The 22,846-nt window shown below is 37.4% G+C and overlaps 1 protein-coding gene across 1 annotated transcript in view; it reads left to right on the forward strand.

The window, feature by feature from the left end:
• The window catches only part of cdh4 (cadherin 4, type 1, R-cadherin (retinal)), a 259,250-nt gene that overhangs the window by 210,782 nt on the left and 25,622 nt on the right, over positions 1-22,846 (forward strand). Inside the window, exons 7-8 of the mRNA XM_079857578.1 lie at positions 4,785-4,929; positions 11,131-11,303. Coding sequence (XP_079713704.1) covers positions 4,785-4,929; positions 11,131-11,303 — 318 coding nt within the window. The remainder of the gene's footprint in view (positions 1-4,784; positions 4,930-11,130; positions 11,304-22,846) is intronic.

The following is a 22,846-nucleotide window of genomic DNA, read 5'->3' on the forward strand; positions in this document are numbered from 1 at the left end:
ACAATTATAACTGCCTCTTTATCTCAGCAGTTTTGCAGGAAGTGTCAATAGGCCCTTAGTATATATTTAGATGCTATAAAACGAGGTCTTCTCTGTTTGCGGCTCCTACTTTTGACATATGCCTCCCTTTCTCTCTCACTCCTTCTCTTTTCTCTTAACTCCCCGGTCCATTGAGCAGTAGATGATGTGGCACCGTGCGTCTACCTATCAGTCTAAATTACGGCTAGGCTTGTCTCACCAGGTGTGTGCGTAAGTGTGTCTGCATATCTGAATAAGTCAGCACCGGCGGTGGTTAAGTTAGCGGCTGTGTGTGTGCGAGTGCATACATTTTCTAAAAGTAGAAAGCTGCCTATGGAGGTATGAGACTGTAGGCCGCCCCAAAAGGTAGGTAACTTAATTATGCTGTCTCTTAAGATACCTCGTTCGGGCCAAAAATCAAAGATCGTTCTGCATAAATCCTCTATGGAGAAGGCAATGCTAGAATGCATTGTGGCATGCTCAGTTAAAAAAAGAAATAATATACATTTAACATATATAGAATATTTATAATATATACTCTACCGGTCAAAAGTTTAGGGTCGGTAACATTTTTTATATTGTTGAAAGAAGTCTCTTATCACCATCTCTTATGCACTTATTTGATGATAAATTCAATAAAAGCAGTACTATTGTAAAATATTATTGCAGTACAATTTAAAATAATACAAATAATTTATTCCTGTGATGGCAAAGCTGAATTTACAGCAGCCATTACTCTAGTTTTCAGTGTCACATGATCCTTCAGAATCTAAAATGCTGATTTGGTGCTCAGTTGTTATCAATTATTATTGGTGCTCAATTATTAAGAAAGGTTATTATTGTCGGTGTGACACTTTTTTAGCATTTTTTCTTTTCTTTTTGATGATAGAAAGAACAGCATTTATTTGAAATAGAAGCCTTTGTATCACTATAAATGTCTTTATATCACAGTTCGTGGTAGACAACGCAGGCGAAGATGAAGAATACGGTTCAAAGATAGTATTTAATGATAATCCACAGGTATATCCAAAACAAGGCAGAAAAGTACAACATAACATTATTGACGAAACGGATAAAACAAGAGAAACACACATGAACTTAAATACCAAAGATAAGGTACACACACCTGAACTGAATGACAAATAATAAGGTAACCATGACAACAAAGGGTTAGCGGCAGCATAAATGAAGGAAAACGAGAACTAATGAATACCAAGTCTATGAAACCGAAACTAAGACAAGAAAACTGAATGTCTGTTACACTTGATCAATTTAATGTGTCTTTGCTGAATACAAATAAATAATGTATTCATATAATTTCAGAAGGATCATTTGACAGTAATAGCTGCTGAAAATTGCAGATATTTTGACATTTCACAATATCACGGTTTTTACTATTGTATTTGTTAATAAAAGGTTAAATTATGAATCTAAAAATGACACCCTGTTTTATACCCTGCACCCCTTTCACTCATTCATGTATTATGTTTATGATTTATGTATTCATTGATGATTAGTACGGTTTGTATTTGTATTTTTTTATATATATATTGGCAGCGAGACAACTCAATAGGGTTTGAAAGAGAGCTAATGTTTATGATTATGAGTGTAAATGCATGTTCATGTTCAGTTAGACACTGCTTGCAGTCAAGTGAGTCAGGACGATAGGCGTATGAGCACTGGTAAGGTTAAGTGGTCCCTCGGGTGTTGTGCAGCCCCTCTGTTACTCACCATAATATGAGTATCCATATGATACCTTATCTAATATCTGTTCACAAATACCACTAACTAGTGCAGACAGCCCAGATTTATACAGTACCTATTGCTTTTTAACATAGGAGGAGGCCGATTCAATTAGAGCCTTCTTGAGTAGAATACAATGCTTATTAATCAGTACATCACAAGGGCCAGAATTGGTGTCTCCGGTGCTGCAATTGATCGCAGTCATGAACTTAAAGGACAATCCCCCTGGAGCAACCTGAGGTTAACAACAGTGATGGCTCATGGTTAACAACAATTGGGTTAACAATAGTGATGACTCCCTCATCACAGGAACCAAACCAGCAACTGGATGTTTAAAGCTGACCTACTCAACATAAAATGAAAATATATGTTTAAAGTCAACATAAAATTAAAATGGACTAGATTTACTTTCATAACGCTTACAAAATTCTTTCATAATGTGCTCTTGTTGTGTGATATTCACCAATGAATGTCATTGAAAAGTTGGTTGCTCTTTACATGCACTTGCAGTGTACTTACCTAAGAAAGTACTGGGTAAAATAAGGTAACTACATGGGTTAAGGTTAGGTTTAGGGGTAGGTTCAGGGTTAATATCTAGTTATCACCCAGTTATTGCAATTACTCTAAGTACATGGGGAACTGGACTGTAATATAAAGGGATACCAAAAAGTTTGTTTTCGTAATACATTAGCATTAAAAAGTTTGGGGTCAGTAAGATTAAAAAAAAGATATTTTTAGCATAAGTCTTTTCTGCTCACCATTGCTGCATGTATTTTATGAAAAAGACACATATTATTACAATTTAAAATAACTATTTTTACATATTTTACAAATACATTTTCTAATTTGATGGCAAAGCCATTACTCCAGTCTTTAGTGTCACGTGATCTTTCAGAAATCATTCTAATATGCTGATTTGGTGCTCAAGAAACATTATTACTGCAGAATATCATATCAATATCAATATCGTTTTACTGCAGAAATTAATACTGAATCTCGATGTTCCTGTGTATAATGTATGGGGCAATGCAACCCTCTTATTTGGGATGTAATTCTGGTGAGGGATTTTGGGATAATAGTTTTATTTAGTGCGTGCACATGTAATTCTGTAGTGAATAAATTCCAAGAAGAGAATTTTGGAGCTAATCCAGCCTTAAACCTTTCCTCTATCCCTCTCTTTTTTTCGCTCTCGGTCTCTTTCTTATGCGATCTCTTGCTCTTTTGAAAGCGTGATACATTTTTTGGAGGATTCTGATGAATAGAAAGTTCAAAATAGTATTTTTGTAACATTATAAATGTATTTACAGTCACTTGTGGTCAATTTAATGCATCCTTTCTGAATTAAAGTATTATTTCTTAAATAAAAAAAAAAAAAATACACTATTTTACATTATTACACTGATGTAATTTGCTCTGCCACTTTATTTAGCCTAACAGGAGAAGTGGCATGAATGTACAGAGTTACATCTCCAACATTTTTAAACATTATGGAAGTAATATAGGTTGCAAATGCTGTTTTTCATGTTGACATAAACCACTTTTAAGATGTATTCACAGATGTATTCACTTTTAAGTCTTTCTCAAAGTTTCTCCATGATTGGCCCAGAACTGTTAAAACCTGTGAACGGCAAACAGGCTCAAATGTCTCATTAAAGCAAGGACATTTTACTAACTGTATTGATTGTGTTTTGTTCATAAGTGAGTCATTGTAATAATGACCACTCTGATAATATTAATGATAATGATGAAGGGGTGCTGTGGGGGTACACAACACTAAAAAAACTTAGGAAACACTGCCCTATGCTCAAAATGACCATGGTAAATGTGCTGCAGGCATGAACACTGATCCTCTATCTCTAGTTTTCCCTCATTTTGTGAGTTTTCAATAGTTTTTCTTCACTGCCCACAAGTCTCCCACCACTAGAGTGTGTTGCAGAATTTAAGAGCTGATGGCTTTGACACAGTGGCAAGAGAAGAAAATAAACAAAAGGATAAAGAACTAGAGGAGGATTCTCTGTTTCTCTGACCATCTCTCTCTGTCGCTGTCTAATGTTTCAGTTCTGTCAGCTAGCATGTTAATAATGCCATTAAGCCACACATTTGCAGTCCGCACGCTCCCGTGGGTCGACAGATCAAAGATGCAGTGTCTCAGCCACTAACAAAAGACAATCTCACACATATCTACATGCTCACACTCTCTCTCTCTCTCACACACACACACACACACACACACACACACACACACACACACACACACACACACAGCCAACCCTTGCAGAATGCTAAGCACAGCAGCTGAGGAAACAGATTTTCCTGTTGTGCGTCTTTATTTATTTGTTTGCTTGACAGTTAGTTTTGCCGTGCACAACAAAAACCTGTCGTCTCGGGGCAATATTAAATGAGAGCTTTTGGCGGCAGGTGTCGTATTACTGCAGAAATGCATATAGAATCTCGATGTTCCTGTGTATAGCGTATGGAGCAATGCAACCCTCTTATTTGGGATATAATTCTTGTGAGGGATTTTAGGATAATAGTTTTATTTAGTGCGTGCACATGTTCTGTAGTGAATAAATTCTAAGAAGAGAATTTGAAGTTAATCCAGCCTTAAACCTTTCCTCTATCCCTCTCTTTTTTAACATATATATATATATATATATATATATATATATATATATATATATATATATATATATATATACGTACTGTATGTATTTTCTTTATTAACTCTTAACTCTATCTCACACTCTCTTCTTCTGAAAGTCCTCTGAATTATAACTCATGGATTTCAGATAGGAACAAGGCAACACCGTCCCAACGGATCCCATATCTAACTTGTATGAAATATGAATGCAATTTCCATTCAGTGCCTCCGCCGAGTACGCTGAGATCTTAAATGCCTCTGAGTTTCTTAAATCTGATTTAATATCAGTGCTGTGCTTTCCACAGAAGCCTCTGCAGAGGTGAAGTTATGGGCAAATTATGAATTGTTAATTAATGTGCTTTTATTGTTGTCTCGTCCACAGCTCAGAGCCCATGCAGTGGATATTAATGGGAACCAAATGGAGCCTCCTATTGATCTGTTCATTTATGTCATTGACATGAATGACAACAGACCCGAGTTCAAGAACCAGGTCTACAACGGATCAGTCGCTGAATGGTCCAAACCTGGTACGTATCCACAATAAAGGTCATGGTAATGATTATACTCTTGATGATGACAAAGTTGTGATGATTTTTTCAGTTTATAATTTCATTTCTTATGTCATCAAGGAAAAGCATTTCTGTCATGACAGCTCTCGGATTGTTTGGCATGGTAATGGGTATGACAGTGTTGATAAGTTTGGTCTTGTTGGAATTGATCTGCTATGCCTGCTGCTGCTGTCAATACATACACGACACGCTGCTGTGAGCAAGTAAGACATGTTGCTGCTGTACAATATAGTGTACATGAATTACCCACAGCAGATCTATACAGGTTGAGCTGGGGAAGGTGGAGGGTTTCTGAAAGTGCGCTGCACTGCTAAGCAAATGCTATCCAAGTATTTTAAGGTTGAGTACACTGAAAAAAATTATTCGTTGAATTTACTACAAAAATTTATCGTTAGTGGTTGCACACAATTGATTTTAGCTACATTTAAACAAATGCATTAAGTTGAACTAAAATTTATTAAGTTCAACTTAATGCATTTGTTTAAATGTAGCTAAAATCAATTGTATGCAACCACTTACGATAATTTTTTTTAGTTAATTCAACTATCATTTTTTTCAGTGTACGGGAGCTTATTGGCTACTGATACAGCAGGAACCAATCAGCTGTGCCCTATAGATAACGATGTGATTGCAAGCAGGTTGAGTTAAAGACCTATCAACCCGCTCCATCTAGAGTTTTATGATAGAACTTTGTATAAGGTGACGATGAATTACATGAATTACAATGCTGGTAATGAAATTGACTGAAATCATCATCACCGGCTTATGGCATCATTTCATATGGAGGTTTAATATACATTCTATTTTTTGTAATATTATTTGGTTATAATATTTTGAGATCACACACACGTCATATATATAATGTTGTATTATTATTATTATTATTCTTTTTTTTTACTTTTTTCAGTATTAGTTCATGTTATTAATAATATTATTAATATTGTTATTTTAATATATTAAGTTATGCTGTTATTATATTATGATATATGCAATGATGTGTGTGTATATATATATATATATATATATATATATATATGTGTATATGTGTATATGTGAACCATTCCGTACCGTTCTTAGAACTGTTTTGCTCAATGGTGGAAAACTGCTAATGATTGATATATTCAAATGTTGATTATGGATTTGTGTGCACAGCGGACAATAACAGGATATATGCGCTGATTGTTATTTTTAAGATGCGGTATGAGATTAGGGGGTATGTGTCAGATTATTATTATCATGTAATAATTCAAGACGGGAATCTTATGCTTTCCCTTGATGATTAATTGAATACCCCATCTGAATCCCCCCTTTCTGTGAACGCTTCTCTGTGCTCTTTGAACCAGCGTTCCCGTTGTGTCTTAACAAACACAGGTTCAGATTCTTCCTTTATTCTCCACCTCTTCGGTTTGTTAGGCATCAGAGTCGACTGGCTGAGCAGCGAAAGCATAGACTATGAGTCAGATTGGGTCTAACTTTTGTGATGTTATGTCCCAAATAGCTTGCCTCCGAGGACAAAACTTTAGTCTTTATTTTGTTGAGCTCTCCTCAAAGAAAACTTGATTCTCATGGGAATTCATAAACAAAGAGAAAAAAGAGCAGCACAATATTTTCTGTTTCCCTTCAGTAGAGCATGGGTCTGCTCCACGCCAAACAAGCACTGTAAATTATCCATGGAAAACGGATGTGTTACAGGCTGTTCCATTATCCCTCTGCTGTCCATGCTGACATCTTCCATGTTTTATGTGAATTAAATACATGAAGTCCTGGCGAATTTAGGCTAAACTCCGCTCTCGTCCCTCGTGAGACCACAGTTAATCTCATTGCCTTGAAAATGGCAATGCCAATATTGCCCGTTGATCTTCTGTGATCACAAGGATTTAATCACAGCAGATGTTTTGTATATTTTAAACGTGAACGTTGAAGGAACATGTTTATCAGTTTAACTCACCAAGGGAAGCTTAGACCAAACAGATGCTCATATCAGAGTGTCTCTGAAGTATTACAGCGGATTTTCCATCAGCCCCTGCACTACAGGCCACGTTCAAAGAGGAGCATGCAGGGAAGTGTCCTTATCACCAGCCACAGATGTATGTGAACTTATCAGATCAATTCAACTGAGAGATCCAACTTTAAATGATACATTACTGATTTCAGTGCCAACGTAATACCTATTTGGAGGTGTAGACACAGAGAGTAATTGAATTGTGTTTGTTGCTGCCTAAACACAAGTAATCACCCAATTACTACGCATTTAGAAGACTGATCCAATTTAAGTTTAATCCAATTCATCGGTGATTCAGACCTGGATCAAATTAAACTGTTTAGTGTGAATCCAGCCTTTTTTTTTCCATGAGTGCTGATGCATTGGCATGACTGCAAACTAAAAAGTGTAGTAAAAAGTAAGTTAATATTAATTTGCGCTTCATGTCAAGTCAATTAAGCTTTTATTTTCATAAAAAAATGTGTGTAGATGTGGAAATTAAATTGTGGTTCTCTTACAGATCCTGGATGTAATTTTACATAAAACTATTTTAAATTTTAAAGACTTTCTTAATTCATGTTTCTGGTTTATTTTGAAAGATTAATTCCAAAGAAAATTGAATGACATTCACCAATGTTTGTTTTTTATTTATTTGTGTATTACTAAGGCTGGCATAGACTAGTAGGGTAGTCGACTACCTCAACCGCTTGTCTTTCTTAACACACTTTTTTTAAAATGTTTTTTACAATACATATAAGAGATGTAATTGTTGCAAACATTGGGCTGTCAATTAATAAACACATGTTGACACAAACTATAAAAAAAATTAACAGTAACATAAACCACGAGTAGTTGACAAGTAGTAGTTATTACAAGACAAACATTGGTGCATGTTTTCCCATTTTCTTTCAAGATTCTTTTTAGGCTGAAGTTCTATCCTTCATTTTGTCTCCATTTAACTCTTTGCTCTAAAATACTTTTTATTATGATAGTAAAATGTGTCGCGACATAATATATGGAAATCGTGAGATAATATATTACAGCACCAGAACAGAACATGGGCTTGGGATCAGTGTATTCAGAGAGAAATATACATTTTGGTTCAGATAAAGTGATGTGGATATTGTGGAATGGATGTTTGCAGTGTATTAAAGTTTAGTATTCTGTAAGGAGGAACAGAATATTCACAGTCCAGACTATAGCAATATAAATACAGGGTTTTTTTTTTTTTCGTTTTTTTCGGCCTTATCCTGTTTTAGTAACAATCTATGAAGCAGTTAAGGCTGTTCTCACATTCTCAAAGACAGAGAAAGTTTTCTTGTACTTTTCATAATAATTAACCATAATTTTGACTTTTTTTCCTCAATACCCTGTAGAAAATTTGCATGCCAAAAAGTCAGCTGCACCACGCAATGATAGTGTTCAGAAAACTGGTGTTTGCGAGCTTGAGGAACCGCTCTAGCCAATTATCCATTGAAATGATTTCTCCAAACTATTCTGTTGTTTTGCATTTTACTGGCCTCAAAAATCAACATTGATCCTGCCTCGTATTTTAGTCACATGTATCCTTGTTTACTTTCCTTTCTGTTCTCCTGCCTAAATAACTAGCGACAAGGGGATATTTTCGCTGTCTGTTCCAGATAAAAACAAGCCACACCAAAAGAGCGGCACGGTTAGAAAATGTAGTTTTCACACTTCCAGCTCACACAACCGATAAGGAAATGTGCTAACAGTGGATGATAGGACGCTACTCAACACTCAGCCTCAGACAGCTGGCTATAGGGGTTAATTAGGCCCTGACGTCCGCACGCGAGAGAGAAGAAGAGAGAGCAAAAGTGAGCGCTGAGAGGAGAGAGGAATGTTTCAATCAGTTTAATGGACTTAAAGTAGGCGTCTGCCTCTGGCTCTTTTTTGCAGGAAAAGTCATTTGCCTCTTCATAGTCCTCAAAGGACTCCATATGGCTACGGCCCCGACAAAACAGATTTGCTTTGAAAGGCTCACCGTGAGGGTGGTGTGAGACAGTGCTGAGTGTAATCTGCAGTGGAAAACGGAGTGATAACAGCTTGGAGGACTGGTTTAGTCTGGCTAGCAGCTTGTCTCGGATGGACAGCCATGTATAGAGAGCTTTTATGTCGTATTTTCAATGTAAGCATGTTGTGATCCAGCCGTACCGTAAGCGAGTGAAAATTGCGACCGAGTGGCGGCGGGGTTCGAGAAGAATACTTATTTTCACATCAGACAGCCTTGAAATGGGAAAAGATTGGAAAGAATAAGTTGCTTTTAACCAAGCCGGCGCTGCAAGGGTCGGTTTCCATTCTCAGGCTGGTTATGTTAAACTTGTTAAAACTAATGACTCCCCAATTTCTTATATACCTGTGAAAGAGAGAGGCTGCCGACCAGCATGCGTCTAATGAAAGGAGGAATTTTGAGCTTCAGTGGTTTAAGTCGAAAAGCAATTACAGCATTGAATTAGTTTTCAAATTAAAAAGCAATTGAAAAGGCCCAGGGGTTAACTGTTTCCTGCATGGTCATCTCTCTCACTTTTACACATAAAGAGCATTTAATCCTGTTACAGAATGGCACTCATTGAAAATTGAAGGCGACAGAGTTGACATGCAACTCTTTTGTCTTCTTCATCCCTCCGCATGTGCTCGCTCACTCTCTGGTTGTTCAAAAATTGATGTAGCCCTATCAGAAGAGGGCTTAATTGTTTTTCTTCTCCCTTCGCTCATTTCTTCCTTTTCCTCTTTCTCATGGGGCGTAGTGACAGATTCTGCTCTGAAACTTAATGAACTTTGAAATAGAACTCTCAGCCACAATTATCCCCTCGTAGGTGTGTTGTCACAAAATGATGACACTATCTCCGCACAATTACAGCTGGGCTGGATAAACCTGCGAACGCGCGAGGTCTCGCGCAAAGCTCACCGTGCGGCCGCTCCCCTCGGACCGGCTTTCTGGGTCAGCGGGGCCATTAATATTAAATGACAGAAATGACGGGAACACAGGAGCGACAGAATGACATTAACACGGAATGACAGGGTGACATTTTGCCCACGTCGCAAGGAGGTTTATCCTCTATTTCGAGGCCCCTAATTGCTCACTCACATTTGAGATGGTGTGAGACAAGCTCTCAGAAATCGATAAACATTTTTAGGGGACTAATGGCCAGACGGACCCCCAGCCGCATCATCCGGCACCTGACGCTTCACACTCACGCAAACACATTTCACACTGTTGATTGCTGTTTTTAAACATGCGACTTAGAACAAATAGAGTCAAGGGAAGAGGCTTTTAAAGTTGGCACACACATTTTTTTTTTGGTTGTTTAGCCAAGACATAATTATTCATTTTAAACTCGCCACTCTGATTGCAATGGCATATAATCAAACTATGGAAATTAAATTTTAGTTGATGATTATGGCCAAAATAATGAAAATGTGTGTCAAAACAAAATAAACATTTTAAAAAAATGTAGAGACAAATATGAACAAAATAAATCATGATGTAGTGTGTGTGTTATGGCAACAACATAATATTGATAATATTCAAATATTGATGATATGAAATACATATTCTCACATAACATATCAAGTTCACCTAGAAAAATTAAATATAGAAAGATATATATATGAACATTATCATATAATTAATAATTGATACATTTATAATGTATTTAATTTATAATCATTATTCATTTAACATTTTAATTTGAATTAAATATTGGACGGGGGCGGGGTCTTCAAATAATAACAAATAAGCCTATAAAAAAAAAAAACTTCAAATAATAAAAACTTCAACAGACATTTTTATCAGTAATTTTGTTTCGAGTTTGACACTGCCCTCACAGGACTGATTGATAACGAATGTGATGGAGGTGAGAGAGGCAGACGGACCCTCATTAACTGAGCAGATTTTGTATGGAGAGCAGAATCAGGGATGATGAAGAAGAGACAGCTTAGGTGAGAAAGGCCGCGTAATCAGATGTGACGTCTGGACATTGCTCTGACACCGGGAGCACCACACACATTTTTTAATCACCGATCAAATAGCCACAGCTTGTGCGTGTTTTTTCTTAGCGACTCGGACAAAGAAGCACAGCTGTTTTGTGACAGAAACTGAGCGATTATGCATGCGCTAGTGTTTTGATTCACGCTTGTTTACCTCTCTTCCTCTGCAGGCACTTCTGTAATGCAGGTTACGGCCTTTGATGCCGACGACAGCACCACGGCGAACGGGCTGGTGCACTATCGCATCCTGAGCCAGACGCCTCACATCCCCATTCCTAACATGTTTACCATTAACGGAGCCACAGGAGAGATCAGTACCATCGCTTCAGGCATCGACAGAGAGGTTAGTCTCATCTTTTGACGTACATGTAAAAGCAAGAATGCTTCCAAGAACCCGCTTACCTACCGTTGATTAGTGTGTAATGGGTTTGGCGTTCTCACCTGGTAATGGATTTGAGTGTACGAGTGTGCGTGCTTACATATCTTTCCAAGAGTGTTTGTCTTGGCCTCACATTTTTGCCATCATTCTGACAAAATGACTTCTCAGCTATGGTGTGTCTGAGCATACTTGGTGTGGATGGTCCCTAGTCTCCTGTGAACAACATTCTGAAGAGACACTCTTGCGCTATTACAAACAGTGCTTTTAGAATCAACTTAATGATCAGCCTGTCCTTCAAGCTGTCTGTGACCTTTTCAAGTTGAAGAGCAGCTATTTGCCCTCCCAGAACACCCCATCAGAGCAGGACAACAGCTACAGCTTCAATGACTAGGATGCTGAAAATGCTGCAACTATCGTGGCTGAATTTCAGTTGGCATACTGTCCTATGTAGTCAGTGGGTTCTAACCCAGCTAACAGGAAATGTTCTCAGAACTTCAGCTAACATTCTGGCAAGGTTCTCTCAAAGTTATATGCATGAACAAACGTTCCTTCAGTAACGTTAATATAACGCTCTTTCAAAGGTATCTGTTCTTTAATAATGTTCTCAAAATGTAAGCACAAAAACATTATTTTTACATCATTCTTGTTTTAGTCGGATGTTATTCTTTAATTTTGTTATGCTACTTGTTTTAGAATGTTCAAAGAACATTTAAAGTCCCCCTGTGGTGAAAATCAAGCTTTTAATGTTTATATGTCTATGTGGTGTTTTTAATAAGCTTTAAGACAAACCATTTTTAAATTCATAATTCAACACTATTGATGAGTATTTTCTCCTTAAAACTGCAGTGAACCAAAGACAGTCTCAAAAACGCAGTGTAACATTAACACAATGTTTGCAAAATTATAAAATGGAATATTCACACAGCCAAGACAAAACGTTTATAAAACATTTATAAAAACCTGGATGTTTTGAATGTTCAGAGAAAATTCTGAAATAACGTTTTCATAACTTAACGAGAACGCTAGCAAAACGTTCTTAGAACATATTTTTGTTAGCTGGGATCCATAGGATGACTTAAAAGTATTTTAATTAATACATTATTAGTAATATATTAAAATAATATCATTTAAATCTAAATTAAAATGATAAAAATAAACACATACAATCAAGATGTAAACTGACATGGTATGTATTTTTTATGTTCCCTCAATAACTATTGTTTTTACTTCAGAGCATACAATTCTATATTACAGAATATAAAACTTCTGGAATCACAAAATTAATCGTATATATTAAACTAATTAACCACATTAAATCATTCAATATTTCAATAAAAAATATTTTAAAACAAGCAGTTTTGTCATAATTACAGCGGAAATACCAGAAATATCTTAGTGTAAATACTGTGTGTTGGACAACGGGGGCCTTTGAGTCAAAAAGGTTGAAAACTATTGGTCTAATATTGTTTTGGACCCCATTTACTTTCATTTCATCTTTTTCACCAGTTCCTCAAAATCATACAGGTTAGGAACGACATGATTCGAGACGATGCTATGGCAAAAAACTGCTTTTATTATCCTCAAAATTTATCATGGCACCTAGCATTTTTTCATATTGAATTAAAGTATTTGCTTGATTCCCCTGATAGTGTGTATGCAAATTGGGATTCAGCCTCTGTTTCAATTCTGGGTTTTCTAGCTTGTCCTCTGTTGCACAACAGAGTTATGTACATGCTCTCGAGTCTTGTTATACTTAATATTTCCAGCCCCTCCTAGAATTAATTCAGCTAATCACTGGAGTCTTCTTAGTGTGTCTGCTTTAGAATGCAGTTGACTTCATTTTCAATACATGCATACACTCACATACCCACACAAATGAACTCTGTGGGTCATGGGAACAGCTTTCCCATAACTCATCTAAGTCTCAGAGCCTGACCCTTCCCACCAGACGTGTTCCTCACCTTAACCTCTTCATTAATCCCTCTCTCTATCTTGCACACACACACACTCTCTCTAACAAACACAAGCGCACACACAGTTGTGTGCTCCTCCTTAACCTCCCTCTGCTCCGCTAATGAGCAGGGTCATTCAGAGGTCCATTCAATTTATCCCAGAATGCTTAAGCGGACCGGCGGGGAAGTCTTTCAACTTCCCCTTTATCTCTCCTTCCTACGTGATCCCTTGCTTTCTCGCAACAGATTCTAGTCTCAATCTCATTAGCGTCATATTAAAATATTCAAACATTTCTAGTTGTAGTAACTGGAGACCGCTTTCTCAGAAGTATTAATTATATGACAAATAGTGCTGTTTGTCAAGTATAATTGATGATGATGATGATGAAGGTGGTGATGACGATGATTATTCAAGTGTATCAAGTGTAGCTATTATTAATTACACTTTACTGCCAGGACTATTTGCTATATAAATACTTTTATTTTATAATAGTAATAGTAACCGCAACAATAATAATAATAGGAATGATTATTATTATTATTGCGGTTGTTGATGTTGTTGTTATCAGTTATACTTTAGTGCAAAAATTATTTGTTAGAAAATGAATACTTCCATTTTATAATAGTCATGATAAAAACAATAGGCATTATTATCATCATCATCATCATCATCATCATGAGATTAGCTATTATCAGAGACACTTTAGTGCCACTAAAGTAGATTAGGAAACTTGGAAAAAGATGCGTTTTAGGAAGCTAAAAACTTTCTGACAATTCTGAAAAGGGTAAAAATATTCCTTTATCATAAAGGTCTTTGATGGTACTGAGACCCCTAGAAGACCAGTCATGAAAAACTAGATCAGAACATGATGGTAGAAAAGATGAATGGTTCACTATATGGAAGCCAGAGCTGATGGTCTGATTAACCCCAAATTTTTCTAAATTGAACCCATATTTTAAGAGTATTGGCCACTACTAAACTGCCTGAGACATTTTTACTATTTACAGGAAGCTGAGAGTAAATCATCGAATGATGGGAGAATTTTGAGGCTGACAATTCCATTCGGGCACAAACAGGATGTTCAGGAACTCTTTGAGGAGTTGGTCCAATTCAAAAGCTTATTGATATTACAGGCCCAGTAATACTGTTGAAAATTTGGTAAAGCGAGACACCGCTTGGACTTTGGGAGTTCGAGAACCTTTCGCCTTATCCGTGCACATTTGCTGCCCCACAAAAAAGAGTTAGTTGTCTGATTTAGAATGACAAGTTAATATGACCAATTAATAGCTATGCTGGAAGAGAGGACCATCTCTCTACCTTATATATCTACCTTATAAACAAAAATTAAAGAATTCATTTTTTTTTCTAAAGATAGCTGTGACTGACTTGGTGATAAATACTCCTAGATATCTGAATCCTTCCTGAGCCCACATAAAGGGGAAAGGATGTCAGGAAAGCATCTCAGCTGCTAAATTAATAGGGAACAATTTGCTCTTTTGAAGATTCAATTTGTAACCAGAGAATTTGACAAATGATTTAGAAATCATGAGGACTGGCGGTAACGATGGAATGGGGTTTGCTATATATAAAAGAAGGTCGTCTACATGAAGGGACAGTTTATAAGAGGTTCCGGGTTTACTTTTAATATTGATATTCAAACAATTAAAACAGTTGTTGTTGTTGTATTGTTATTAAATTACCTAATGAACATCAGTGGCTTGTATCAAATCACTGTTAGTGGAGTTTTATTAAAATAAGCCTTGCTTAAAGGCACACTATGCAAGATTTGTACCTTAATATAACAGCTTTGAAATCATATCGATGGTAAACGAACTCGTAGTAGGGCGAATCATCCCGAACAGGGGGATCGCGCCAAATCTCGCGAGAAACACGACTTGCTTTACATCACATACATCAACAACATATGAAGCAGCCTCTATGGAAGACACTAGCTTGCATTTCAGACGTGAATCATGGCGACGAATAAAACGAAGAACGCGCGGTCGGAAGAGTGCAGAGACGGCTCTGCTTGAGTGGTATTTGCGACAGTAACGTTACTCCACAAGTACTCCACAGAGACTCTAGGGGTCGCTGTTTGAGTAAAACGGAAACTGCATAGTGTGCCTTTAAGGGGGGTTTTGCACTACAGTTCTATTATAGCCGTCATCATTATTCCTTTGGCATCTTGTTTTACTTGGCGCATAAAGTTCTCTACCCTTCATGCCGCGTTAGATGACGTTTGCTGTCATCTCAAGATTTGCTATTTTCTCTCTGACAAGTTATCATAAGTCTATACCTGGAGCAGTGACTCCTGCTAATCCAATGACTAAGACAGACTGAGAAGGTCTCTTCAGGAGCATGAATGTGGGTCGTGGTGCCTACTGCAGGCAGATAATCTGTCCTCCTCTCAGGACCAGAGAACGACCCTCATTAATCTAACGCTCTCTTCCACCTGTGCTCTCTAATTAGAACTAGGACAGTCTTATGTGTTTACAAAGCCACATCGCAAATGGAACATTTGGAAGATTTTCAACATCACATTCTCTGTCAGTGAAGACGTTGTTGGACGAGACTGAAAGAAAAAGTTCACCCAAAAATGGAAATTCTGTCATTATTTACTCACCCTCATGTCGTTTCAAACCCACATAACTTTTTCTTCCATGAAACACAAAAGATGATGTTGTTGGACAGAATGTCCAAGCTTCTGTTTTCCACACAATGATGGTGGATGGTGATTTATACTAACAAGCTCCAAAAAAAGAAGAAAAAAGTAAAAGCATTCTAATTTTCACAGATATAAATGATTACTACAGGCTTGGAACAACATGGGGTTGAGTAATAGCAAAAGGGGCTGAGTAAATGATGACAGCGTTTAGTATTTGTGAGAACTATCGCATTTAGTATTTGTCTGAGTTGTACACGACCGTTCAAAACTTTTATTCGGCAAAAAGTTTGGCAAAAGTGGCAGTGAAGACATTGTTAATGTTACAAAAGATTTATATTTCAAACAAATGCTGTTCTTTTGAACTTTATATTCATCACAGTATCCTGCAAAAAAAGAAATGGTTTCCACAAAAACAATAAGCAGCACTGTTTTCAACATTGATAATAATGAAATCGGAAATCGACATATTAGAATGATATCTGAAGGATCATGTGACACTGAAGACTAAATTGCTTTTTAAAATATATTGAATTAGAAAACAATTATTTTAAATTATAATAATATTTAACAATAGTAATGTTCTGTATTTGTTTTTTGGGTTTTTTCGCTGAGGGTTGAGGGGGAAAAAAAACATCTTTTGTACCTTACTTTTTGGTTGCGTTGTGAGCATTTGCAGCACATGTGTTGCAAACTGATGAAGATGTTTTCTTAAAACTTAAGAAGTTTTCTTCAGTCGCAGCACGTCGGCCACCAACTGCGTCAAAGATTATGGAAAACAGTAATATTGTTAAATAGACTAAGGCATTGTCTGCATGTCCACTTAGTGTTTAGATTAGTAGTCTTACCTGAATATGCTCTCCCATTTCAATGTTGTACACAACAGGCGGCGCATGGGAGATGGCCAGCTGTCTACACACATATACCCATCCTAACATTTACCTCTCTCCATTTCCATCTGTCTCTCTCACGCACACATTTTCCCATCAGGAGCGCAATCCTCCGCCATCAGTACCTGTAGACTAATTGGAATATTTATGCAGTAATTAGTGGGTTGAAGAAGCCTGGTGCAGTTGCTTGCAATGGTGTGAGTTCACATTCACTTTAATGTCACACACATCTGATAAGGTCTGAATACCAATTACCCTCTCACACCGAGACCCCATCACCTCTACACACCTCTTAACCTGCTTGCCATCACCTGTCTGATTACAGCAGCTAACAAGCAGCCCCTCTCCCCGTCTTTCTGCACTGCATATGCCTTTTAATGCAACTGTCATCTTGTATTATGCCCCTCATGGCAAATATGTCCATCTTATGCACTTTACAAGCAGCCTTCCCCGTTTCTGTCTCTTTCCTCTTTAATAGCATGAATCTATAATATCATACAGGAATTAAATGGAATTGGTTGTGTGTGTTTTAATGGGTTTAGGAAAGGCATAATTCTACTGATAGAAGTTCAAATGAATCATTTATTCACCCTCATGACATTCCAAACCCCTTATTTTCCTCCGTGGAGCACAAAAGGAGAAGTTTAGAAGAATGTTAATGCTCTTTTCTATACAATGAAGGTGGAACTGTCAAGCTCCAAACGGACAAAAAGCATTCAAAAGTTTGATGTTTGAGAATGAACAGTGTGCGACAGGCATAAATATTGGTATTGTAATTTTACTGTTGTGCTGTTTTTATTTATTTTATTTTATAATGCACTACTACAATAATAATGTGTCTTATTTTGTTTAATATTATTTCTTTATTAATAATAATAACGGTCACATTTTAGATTAGAGTTCCAGTTCTCACTATTAAAGGTCCCGTATTATGCCCCTTTTCACAAGATGTAAAATAAGTCTCTGATGTCCCTAGAGTGTGTATGTGAAGTTTCAGCTCAAAATACCCATCAGATCATTTTTTACAGCATGTTTAAATTGTCATTTTTTGGGGCTCAGAAAAACGAGCTGTTTTAGTGTGTGCCCTTTAAATGCAAATGAGCTGCTGCTGGACGACCCAGGGGGCGGAGCTTCATGAGCTTGCGCACAGTCTCTCAGGACAATTTCATCTCACGGAATGATGATAATATCAGAAACTCTCAGTAACGGTGTTCATTTCGAGTCGGACAATAATGCCTACAGAGTCAGAGTGCTGTATAGAGATGGAACAGGTATAGTTTAGTAGTTTAATTACGGTTATTATAACGTATTTGTCATCTGCTTGTATGTATCCATTATTTATTAATAGCCTACAAGTCTGCTGTCTGAATGATGATCAAACATATACTGATGAGTTTAATAAAGTTTATTGTACATCACACAAAAGATGAAGCGTCAGTTTTACTTCAGAAAATCACCGGAAGAGCTGAGTAAACACAGTAAGTTATAAGAAGTGTGCAAGTACATACACAAATTTTGGGGAAGTTGAGGAAGCATTCCTGTGGGCGGAGGTTAGTCAAAAAACGGTTCTAGTGACGTCATTAAAGAAGGAAGTAGAGGGATGTAGTCCAAACGAGCCATTCGATGTAGTCGACTTCTGTTAAATAAAATATCTCGCTTGGCATTGAACTTTGAGCTTTATAATTTTTGCTTGGAAAAGAGTCCAATATATCTACTTATTTGGTATTTTTTAATTATTAGCATTAGCCGATACGTTTTTCTGTTCAGCCAATAAGGACTCTTATTTTTACCATCAAAAAAATTGACCACAAGGTTGACCACTAGAAAAGAGCAGCTTGGACAATCTGTTATAAACCTCTCCTTTTGTGTTCCACAAAAGACATGCAATTTAAGATAAGAGGATGAGTAATGATGGATGTGAATGATGGAATTTGAATTTATACCTGAACTATCCCTTTAAATCCCATGGTGCTATTTAGCTTAATGTAGCATAAATGTTCTTTTCATTTGTCAGATGTCATGATGTATCATAATGTTAAGTCACGGATTTGAATCACATAAAATCAAAGTGCTTAAATGTTCTGCAGCGCTGCATCTTTTGTCTTTTGTGTGTGTGTGTGTGTGTGTGTGTGTGTGTGTGTTAAAAGCCCTGCATGTCTGTCTCAGCAGCTCTGTGAATCTGTTCGAGCCAGATTGTCCAGGCTGTTGCTTTTCATTACCTGTCTCTTGTCTCTGCCAGAGGCCATGTGGTCTGTGGGCGCGTGTGTCTGTGTGTGTGTGTGTGTGTGTGTGTGTGTGTGTGCTTGCCTAGTTGTGTCAGGTCTGGGTTAGAACGTGTCCACTCTGCCTCGCCTGATTATGGAATCGATCAGTGTGAAGTGTGTGTGTGTGTCCCAGTCATTCCCAGATGATCCAAAGCTTCCTGTGTGTGGGAGATGAGGAGAATCATAACTTCTGGTTGCACTCTCTCTCCACTTTCATCTCCTCCACCGTCGCTTTCCTCCTCACCTTCCCCTTATCACCTCTCTGCTTCCCTTCTCTCCCGAGGGAGCGAGTGATGTGTCGGGGAGAGGTGAGGTCAGGGCCCGTTGGGCTGTGAAATGCTCCTCATAACGGTCGACTCAAGCGTGTGAGAGTCTGTATGGATGAAACTCGTCTCTCGTTGGATCTATCTCAAGTCGGCAAGATTCTGCCAGCTGTCCTGAGGTGTAATCGCTTTACATTCTCTTCAGGACTGGAAATGTGTTTAAGCTGGTCTCTTGGTGTCACGTTCCCTTCCCCGCAGCCAGCTCTGTATGAAAAGTGTGCGAGATTAATTACACACTGATTTGTTTCTCTTGTTCTCTGCAGAGCATAACCAGAGGAGACAGTATTGATATTTCATTACGGTGTTAATAAAGGTCAGCCGCTATTGAGCTCTCATTAATAGAGCCGAACTGGGCAATATTAACGAGAAGACGCAGGTTTTAATGACTCTCAGTGTGTGTCTGCGGCACTCTGCAGTTCTTTAAGTGCTTTAAAACAGCGAGCCAGTCCCTGACCTGTCTCTTAAATACAACTACCTGAGGGAGAGAGAAATATGAATGGATAGACAGAATGATAGACTGAAAGACTCAGCTTAAACCTGTCCAGTCAGTCAGTTATTATAAAGTTTTTGTAAGAAGTTGCCCATGAAGGAAACTGGTTTCAAGACAGGCTTCCAGGCATCACAAGGCTACATAAAATGAGCTAGAACAAATTCAAATGAGCATTAAAGATAACCAAATGAATATGTATTGACTACATTGAATATTTCCAGGTAGAAATGGTATCAGAACATGAAAAAAATGGATATTTACGATATAGTTTTATTTAAATTTTTTACTTTGAAGCTTCCACCAACAGCTGAATCATATGCAGAGGATTGTGGGATACCATAGACCGAGAAAGACACATGCAATATTGCCTTCACCAGACCGAAATAAGGCATCTTAGTAGACAGGATGCTACTCAAACATTGATTTCAGAAATGTCTTGATACCTTCCTTCTTCCTTTTTTATTATAAGAAGGCATCATAACTAAAATGGAACCGCCTAGGTGACTGATTTGGAATGCTCTACATAGGCACCCACACGTGTCATAAAACATATCGATCAATAACCTTTTTTTTATGGATAATACTTTATATATACAGTACCGTTCAAAAGTATGTATTCAAAAGGGGTTAAGTAAAAAAAAAAAATTCCAAGGATGCATTAAATTGATCAAAAGTGACAATGAAGACATTTATTATGTTACAAAAGATTTATATTTCAAATAAACACTGTTCATTTGAACTTTCTATTAATCAAATAACCCTTAAAAAAAAAAATATATATATATATATATATATATATATATATATATATATGTATAATGGTTACACAAAAACATTAATTAGCATGACATTTCAATTTTTTAACATTATTGTTAATCATAAATGTTTCTTGAGCAGCAAATCAGCATATTAGAATGATTTCTGAAGGATCATTCTGACACTGAAGACTGGAGTAATGGATGCTGAAAATTCAGCTTTGCCATCACAGGAATAAATTACATTTTAAAATGTATTCAAATAGAAAACAATACTATGCTATAATACCGTTTTACTGTATTTTTGATCAAATAAATGCAGCCTGGGTGAGCATTAGAGACATCATTCAAAAACATCAAAAGTCATATCTTGGAAGAAAATATCTTAAAGATACATGTATCTTAGAATGCAACATAATTATGCTGCCTATGTAGGCAGTACTATGCCAGAACGTCAGAGAAGGCATTTCCCCGCAATGTTTAGTTCTGTTCAAATTTATGTCCCATGTTCAGTCATCTCCTAAAACAAAAGGAAGCCCATCAGGATCTCTCCAGCAAGGTCTTGTGAGGGTATCCATTGCTTTACAGCAGCAGTCAGCCACCTCCCTCCAAGACACCCGTCCCCCAGACCTGTCTCAGTGGGACACTGACTCGTCCTTGACTCCCCCTATACTTCCTGTCTGCGACAACAGAAGGCTTTCGGCCAACCGGATTAAATTCGGCTGGAGCTGAAAGAGGCAGAGGAGAGGCTTTGGCTCAGGCTCAGCTCTCTGCCTCCTCCCAGTGTGGACTAACTGGAGTCAGATTCACCCGAGCATGGACAGGGGCACAGTTTCAGATCTGTGCCCAAAGGAATGTTGGCCATGCAACAACAAACACTTCGATGTGTGCGTGCGCTCGCATGTTTCTATCCATCTGTTGCCCTCGCAACCCCTGCTTTTCATCCGTGGTTACAAATACTGTAGGCTGGTTCATGTCCGTTGATGAAGAGTTGTTTTTGCGCCCTGATTATCTGTGTGCGTATGCGTGTGGGTGTGTATTTTTCCATAAATACAAAGTATAAAAGCAGAACAAAGCTCACAGTAGCCTCTTGTCCTAATTAACAGAAAAGCCTGCACACAAGCAGACAGACAGATGTATCCCCAGACAAACACAAAGAGCTGCCATTCCCCAAATATACAGTCTCAAAGTCTTTGTAAGATGGCTTTGTTCGGGCTTAGATGCCAAACTTCTAGACCAGAGATGCCCAAACCAGGGCCCGCAAGCCAAAGCTGGCCCGTGATGACCTTTGATTTGGCCCGCCAAGTCATGAGAGGAGAAATATAGCCTAGGAAAAACATAAAAACATGTCATTGAAGTAGACTTGTGCCGGCATACGGTAATACTGTTTATCGCTGCAATTAATATGCACAGTATTGTTACTTTATGGGCTGTTTAACGCCAGTTGTGTGCCCCATCTGACTGAGAACAAGAGTGTAAACAAAACCCATAATGAGAAGTATGTCTGAAGGCGTACCGCTTACGACTATAGGGGTGAAAAGAAATGATCTATCTGATGATGAAAGTGCATTATAATCTTTTATGTGTATTATTATTAGTAAGGGAGCCTCAGCGGCCACAACAAACGTGGAGCATGCGAGATTGAGGAAACAAATGCACACTTTAAATTAAGAAAAATCATGCTGCTAAGTTTAATTTCTACATTGTTATCCATAAATGTTGATATATTATGCATATGCGGGAATATCTGGAGGATATACACTGTTCTGAAACTTGCTTTTTGTTCATTATATGTTACGTAAGAGATAATGTATAATCAGAAACAAAATAAACCCTGACAAGGTGCAACAATATTACAGTAATGATAGTACTGAACTGATGTTTTTTTTGTTTTTTTTTCAATGCAATCAATAAATGAAAGCAAGATGGCACCAGTGCATTTGTATGAATCAAGATACAGCATTGTCATGGACAACAGTGAATAAATGCTGCGATTGACCAATCAGAATCATTTATTATAGAGAGCCATGTAACAAACGCAATTTAGTTATTTAATTAAATTTAATTATCAAGATGTATGCTTAATTTAAAGATGGTTATTGTTATTTCATTAACAGCATACTTTATGTTTTAATCAGTAGCTGTTCTGTCACATGAAATGCAAATCTAC

The sequence above is a fragment of the Squalius cephalus genome (genome assembly GCF_949319135.1).
Source record: "Squalius cephalus genome assembly, chromosome: 22".
NCBI lineage: Eukaryota > Metazoa > Chordata > Actinopteri > Cypriniformes > Leuciscidae > Squalius > Squalius cephalus.